General features: G+C 44.2%; 1 protein-coding gene across 1 annotated transcript; it reads right to left on the minus strand.

Moving 5' to 3' along the window:
- Positions 1-1,652: 1,652 nt before the first annotated feature.
- On the minus strand, positions 1,653-6,739 carry NUDT19 (nudix hydrolase 19). The gene is made up of 3 exons (XM_081922926.1): positions 5,992-6,739; positions 3,804-4,011; positions 1,653-2,655 (listed from the first exon to the last, which is right to left on the minus strand). The coding sequence occupies exons 1-3, from the start codon at positions 6,706-6,708 to the stop codon at positions 2,420-2,422; spliced, it is 1,161 nt and encodes a 386-aa protein (XP_081779052.1). The 5' UTR covers positions 6,709-6,739; the 3' UTR covers positions 1,653-2,419.
- Between the last annotated feature and the right edge of the window lie 626 nt (positions 6,740-7,365).

Genomic DNA, 7,365 nt, shown 5'->3' on the forward strand with positions numbered 1-7,365 from the left:
TGGTGTGTGTATTTCTGTGTGTACACGAACACATTTTTGTCCAACTGGTGGTGGTTTTTTAAATATAAAACCTGTTAATACTGTAATTCGAGGGGAAAATGAATGTGTGTGTGTATTTATATACAGACATCCACATGCACAGTATTTAGAAGGGATTCCATCCCTCTTATAACAAACAACTCCTTCATTATAAGAGGGATGGAATCGGCCATCCCTGCTAACAATACAGTACTCTGCATCCTTATCAGGTACACTTCCCAGAATTCTTTGCAGGAAATAATGGCTGGTCAAAGTGCTTTAAATGTATGGTACTGTACTAATGTGGCCATGTGTAAAACATCTTCTTTGAGTTATACTCCATCATCAGGCATGTCTGCTTTTGCTCAGCCTGCACAACCTCCACGCTGCTCGGTGGAGAAACAAATATACTTTAAGGTTTTGCCTCCCTCTTGCCTCCCCACTTGGAGCCTGTTAAGAGAGGTATAAGCAAGGGAACAACTTGCACTGCCACCAAATAAACTTAATGCAGATCCTCTTCAATCATACATTTAAGGTGCACTTAGTGCACATCTAAAGCACGTGACTCCCCACAAAAATAAAATAAAATTGGGGGGGAGATGTAGTTTGCTACATCTTAGGCAAGTCCTAAGTTCCAAGGAGTTGATCTGACCATGGGTGTAGCCAAGGGCAGCAGGGGGGCAACTGCCCTCCTAAATCAATCAAAATCAATACATATCTGAAGTTCTACCCCCCCAAACAAAAATCCTGGCTACGCCCATGGATCTGACAATACACAAATATGACTTTATGTACTTTTTCTGAAATGTAACTCCCATGCATGTCGTGAGTCAGCTGTATAGAGATCTGAGAGCTTGGGGTTTTTTTTAGAAGACATTCTGAGAGCAAGAGCTTGCTGGACACAGACTGATATTATTTGTGATAACTGGTCTTGACAACGGATGTGAAATATTTAAACCAAACCTGAAATACGGCTAATATAATAGCATTCTAAGAGATACTGCATAGTCAGAGGGTTCAGTTAAGCCTGATTAATATTTATGTGTGATTGGTAAATAGTTTCTCTAAAAACAAAACTATATACACAGTGATGCCTTGGAACATTAAATATAGATGGTTCAATAAATCTTCTGTGCACATTTTAAAACCTTTTGTACAACAGAGACAAAGCAAGGCAATTTGTGTAAAACTGCTTTGGTTGCAGTTTGTTATCTTTTGATTAGCTATTCCAACACCCAAAACGTAAAACTAAAGAGACAGACATTTCTCTTGGTCTGTGTTACTTCCTCCCCTTATGTTACATCAAGTCTCAGTTTCTTAATTCCAGCTAGAAGATGGGATGGAGGAAACCCAAGTTCCTTTGTAATCGGCACACACGGAGGACACTTTTTCGGTAGTTTTCTATTCATTCCTCAAACTAGTTAGGAGTCAGACACAGCTCAAAAGCTCCAGTTTGGACACACGTGAAATGTAATAGGAGGGCTTTAATTTCAACTTCCAGCTTTATGTTTTTAAAAATAAGGAAGCTCCTGACACACACAAACTATTAATAGGGCCTCTTCTTAATTTTAAAGAAAACAAGATGTGTAATGGCTCAGTATATCTTAGCAATGATAAAAACAGCCAAAGCAATGTTGCTAAAAATAAATATTTATTTTTAAAATAAATTCTAAAAATAAATTACAATTTGGCGTTTTAAATGCTAATTTAAATGCACATCAGTTGACATTCTGAAATATAAAAACTGAAAACCCAACCATACAATGGAATTAATTCTATTGCTGTTAGACAGCACTAGCAAATTAGTGTGTCTAGAAAAGTGCCTTCCAAAAGCAGAGCTTCTGAATATTTTAAAAATAATCACTATTGACTGAATTTACAGAACTTATGCTCATGTAAAGCTGCAATCCTAAACTGCCATTTTGAATCCCAGCTAATTAGGGAGCATCACTTTTGAGTAAACATCCATAGTGTCTCCACATTTTAATGAGAAAAGCAGAATAGTTCAAGATACTGAATTATATTGATAAAGGACCAGTTTATCCCAATACTGACAAATGGTCTTTGGTAGCCATGGGTAACTATTGCTCCACTGCCTCTTCAGTGCCTTAAATCCATAAATGTGTAGATTAAGGTCAAGTTCTTAGCAGACAGATGTCCACCCCAGAATTGGCACATTTGCACAAAATTTTAGCCAGGGAAATAATTACTGTGGTACACAAACGAAAACCTAAATCATTCACACAAGGCTTGATGTAGATAAAGTGGCACAAGAATGTATTAATTCCAGCTACGTTTAAAATACATGTTGCTTAGCAAGATGTGAAGCTCCCAGGGCAGCTTATTCAGGAACTGCCATTGCGTTGGTAGATATAAAAATATGTAAACTATTTTAAAAATATTATAATTTACTATTGCAATCTGCATTATTACCCCTTTTAAAGTCCACTGTTATTGGATTGATGTGTTTATATTTGGGCTGGATATTCACATAGATATTAACATTATTATGGTCTTGTGTCACTATCCGGTGAAGTCTACTGGCGCCTTTCATTAGATCTTCAATCTTTTTATCTGTCATCAACATTGGTTTTCTTTCTCCTGTAAAATCGGGATCTTCTGGATATAGCTCATCACCTAAAAAATACAATGTATAACTTAAATTTTTATGTAATATTCAGTACTTCAGTGAACTTCATTTTAGGTACTTCTAGAGATTTAAAGCTATTTTGCTGTTGGATGGCTTGATAAGATTCAAAACTGGTTTTGTGACAGTGTTTTTCATAAAGGTTCTCTTGGCATACAAGAATGCAAGTAATCAAGTATTCCAATGAACTAATAAAGTGGGTCTTGCTCTATCTGTGCCAAGGAATATAATATGAACAATGAATTTATAGAGAAACAAGAGCTTTAAGGCCCAGCCTGCACATACAAATATGCTCAGTTCAGACATAATACTATACTGAGAGTTACAATTACTAGGATAAGTAGCCTTGGGCCATTCTATCCTCTCTATGGATGAAGAAAAGACTGCCTGGGAACTCTGTCTACATTGCCATGAGTTCCACCATGGAAGACAGGCCAGATATAAATATTAAAAATCTGGAGCTCAACTATTATAGCTCTGGGAAGAAGCAGGGTTCAAGGCTGAATCCCCCCCTTTTCTTTTTCGCCTGCTTTGCTGAGTAATGAAAAGTTGTAGCTAAACCTGTAGCTGAGTTTTCTTGCTTTTTAAAAGGCTATTAACAAGGCAAAATATAAAATGCCTATGTCAGTAGCAGACTTCACACAGAGGTCAAGGTCAGTACACTGACGATACTAAATGAAAGGAACCACACTAGTTTCACAATTGTGGCAGATCCTAAACTCATTTATTAAGAAGCCCTACTGTACTTAGTCAGGGTTACTTCTTAAATGACATGCAAAGGATTGCACAGTAAGGCTGCAACCCTATGGACACTTATTTGGGAGTAAACCCTACTGAACGTAGTAGGACTCACTTATGAGAAAAGATGCCCTGAATTGCATAGAAATATATTTATAACATCATTCAAGAAGCAAGCATTAAGCCTAATAATAGACAAGACCCACAGATTACACTAGTGGCTAATACCAGACAATTCAGAATAGACCTCCCTTATTGGGAAATTGTAAACAAATCAATTCTTCTTCAAAACACCATCCTAATAATATGCACTGGAATTTGAAAGTACTTGTTCTTCCCAAAGAATGAAAATAAACTTATCATTGTTAAAATAACTAATCCAAATGCCATTTTGATCTACCTGGTAAAATCTGCATATGGCCATCTGAAGCAATCATCAGAACAGGCATCCAACGCTCACATCCTTCTAAGGCTCGTTCAGAGGCAAACCTATGCAGATCATGAAGTGATGTGAAATTGCAGAGCCTGCAGAATTCATAAAACTGAGGTGGTGCTATCGAGATGTCTTGGGACTTAAAGAGTTCAACAGCTTCTGAGGGCGTTGACCACTGAAAAAGAATGAAGAATAAGCTGATCTCCATAGTTTGTGAATTCCCATTGCAAGGAATATTCTGAATCACCTGAATTGTTTCTGCACTAAAATATAATTTTGCAACAATTCTAAATGCTCAAATAAATGTGATGTCTGTGCCTTCAGGTCTATGGGAAAGCAAAGGAGAGGTCAGAAGATATTTAGGGGCAGAGTTTTTACAAAAGGCTGCACTATGGATTCTCCAGCTTGATCTCGTCTTTCTCCCAAAAAGATGCAGCAGTCTCCACACCCCATTACTACCCTCACAACAATCTTATGAGGTTGGTCAGGCCAAAAGCCAAACAACATTTTTTTGTGCTTCTTTAAAAAATGCTTAAAACCAGTTGCTTCTATTACGAAGAAATAAAAGCCAGGTAAACCAAATTTGAAACTTCCTCCTGATCCAGATCAAGGCTCCTTGATTGTTTCTTGCTAAAAAGTATTCCTTCTCTAGCTTCCTATTTGCCCCAAACCTGCAAGGATTGGTCCAAGGTCACCTAGTAAGCTTCAGAGCTGAGCAAGGCTTAAACCTGGCATCCTGCCAGTCCTACACGGGACACACCAGAAGGGTGTAGTTTCAAGCGACGTGTGGCCAAGGTCATTGTCCATAACTTGTTGCCAGTCTCTGGGCTCAGACTGTGAACATGTTCATCACCATTAGACCGAGCATAAATCCCATTGTGCTACGCAGGCCTTGCATTCTTGTAAACACGCTGAAACTTGCGGTCTAAGGAAGAGAATGTCTATTTTATGTGAGGCGAGAGAAGGGAATGCTGATGCCAGGGAGCTAGCAGGGTGCTATTTAGAGAGCAGGATTGGGAAGATCTGGGTTCAAGCATCCCACCAGCTATAAAGCTTGCTGAGTGATCTTGGGCTAGTCCCAAGAAAAAGATCAGGCCAGAGACTTATCTGACCCCAAGATTCTGTCCCCGCAGAGGCCAACCAGATGCCAATGAAAAAGCCACAAGAAGCAACACATGACCATAGCAGCCCTTTACTTCCTGACATCTGATATCCAGAGGCAAACTGCCACCCTCTTGGCTAGTGGCCACTGACTAGTAAGCATCCCTTAGCCTAACCTGCCTAAGAGGAGCCCTGCTGGATCAGGCCAAAGGGGGCCCATCCAGAGCCCAGCCTCATGTTCTCACAGCGGCTGGGCAGATGCCCCTAATGGGAAGCCCCAAAGCAGGCCCTGAGCACAAGAGCACTCTCCGCTCCTGTGGCTTCCAGCAACTGGCATTCAATTTACTGGCACTCTCCTGGCTAGTGGCCCCTGGTTAGTAACCATCTCCTAGCCTAGCAGACCTCACAGGGTTGTTGTGGGGATAAAAAGGGCACTGGGGATAAAGAGGGAATCCTGTTCAGTGTCTTGACATCTGTGGCAGAGCGACATCATAAATCTAATAAATAAGTAAATGTTTCCCTTGTGTAGATGCAAAGCCTCCAGCCTGAAGACAGCGTGCTTTCTCCCCCACATTAATAAAAATAATTTTTAAAAATCATCTCATGTTGGAAGCAAATGGACGGCATACCTCCCTCCCACCCCATGCTAATAATAATAATAATAATAGTAATCAAAATGATAAATCTTCTCATGTCTGAATTGAGCACGTGAAGATGGCCTGCCTTGCCCCCCACCCCAGCTAATAATAATAAATAACAACAATAGTAGTAGTAGTCAGGGCTTTCCCCCCAGCCACAGGAACTCAGTTCTGGCACCTCTCAGGTGGGCGCCTTCGCCATTATAAGAGAACAAGGGAAGGCGTCCAGCGGTGAGTTCCAGCACCTTTTTTTCTAGAAAAATAGCATTGGTAGTACAGTAGTACTAGTAGCAGTAGTAATAATAACAACAACAATAATAACAACGACGACCAAAATCGCCTCATGTCTGAAGCGAGCATGTGAGGAGAGCGCGCCTTTTCTTCCGCGGCCCCGGCTTCGTCCCCGTCCCGCTCACCTGGCAGGCCGTCACCTCCCCGTCGTCGTGCGAGGCGACCGGCGGCGCCTGCCCGAGGCAGCAAAGGTAGAAGGCGGTGTCGTAGCGGCGGCCGCCTCGCCCCGCGCGGCCCACGGGGGTCAGCCAGTTGCTCCACTCGCGCAGCGCCCAGATGTTGGGCACGCAGCTCAGGTGGCGGCACAGCTGCAAGAAGCTGCCGGGCTGCCGCTGCACCCGCAACCGCCACTCAGCCAGCTCCGAGGACGGCGGGAGGCGCTCGGCTGGCAGCAGGCGGGCCGGGCCCGTGGTGGCGGCCGTGGCGGCGGCGGCATCAGCTACCGGGCCGGGCAGCACCAAGAGGACTCCGGCTTCCTCGAAGGCCTCGCGGATGGCGCAGAGGCGGAAGGCCACGTCTCCCGGCAGCGGCGAGCCCAGCTCCGGGCGCTCGGCGGCGAAGAGCGGCGCCCTCGGGCACTCGCTCCGCACCGAGCTCAGCCCGCAACGCGGCCCGCCCGGCAGCAGCTGCAGCCAGTCGGACGAGAAGTCGGCCGCGTCCGCCACGCCGCCCGGGAAGACGTGGGCGCTGGGCAGGAAGGCGCTCCGCGGGCTCCGCCGCAGCAGGAGCAGCTCGTAGTCGAAGGCGCCCGCTGCCGTGGGCCGAGGGGGAGACGCGCTCGGCCCGCCTGCCGCCAGCAGCAGTGTCGCAGCCTCCCGCCAGTGCCGCAACCGCCAGCCCATTTTGCGCGCCTCGGCCTCCGGGGCCGGTGGCAAGGGTGAGTCTGGTGCCCTCACGTTCCCGCCTCTCCCGCCTCCTCAGGGCGGGCCTGTTGCCGCCGCCGCCACCCAGCGGCCTCGCCTTTTGAGGCGCGGTGTCTCCTCAGGGCTGCCAGGCCGGTGTTCGGAAAGGGAACGCCGCCCCCGACAGCAGCGTCTCGCTTTTGAAATGATCATTAGTATTGTTTAAATTATTAGTATTGTTATTTTAACAGCTCTCGACTGTTGAACGATCTTCGGCCTTCTAAATATGTTGGTGTGTGGTATTTTCATTATAATTATTATGTCCCGCATTTTGTGTGTTTATGCAGTAAACCGCCCTGTGATCCTCGGATGAAGAGCCGTATATAAAAATGTAATAAACAAATATTTCGCTCAACAGGTATGAGGCCACATTAAGGAAGGTGGAAGTCCAAGAACAGCAAAGGAAGCTGAGAACAGAAAAAAGAGATGGCATGAGCATGGTAAGTATATGGGATAAGTGAAAGCAAATGTACACAAGGTTCACAAAGAAAACAAAAGATACGCCGCTGCCGCCCATTTTTAATTATTAATTTCTAAAAAATATTTATACACCACTACGTCATTAAAAATATATCAAAACTGCTTACAGTGATAAAA

This window comes from Podarcis melisellensis (assembly GCF_964234715.1).
Source record: "Podarcis melisellensis genome assembly, chromosome: 8".
Lineage (NCBI taxonomy): Eukaryota > Metazoa > Chordata > Lepidosauria > Squamata > Lacertidae > Podarcis > Podarcis melisellensis.

Coding starts and splice junctions, on each gene's coding strand:
- NUDT19 (XM_081922926.1), bottom strand. CDS start 6,708: ATGGGCTGGCGGTTGCGGCACTGGCGGGAGGCTGCGACACTGCTGCTG. Junction 4,012..5,991: donor GGGAGGTGACGGCCTGCCAG/GTGAGCGGGACG, acceptor ATTCTTTTTCAG/TGGTCAACGCCCTCAGAAGC. Junction 2,656..3,803: donor CCATATGCAGATTTTACCAG/GTAGATCAAAAT, acceptor TGTATTTTTTAG/GTGATGAGCTATATCCAGAA.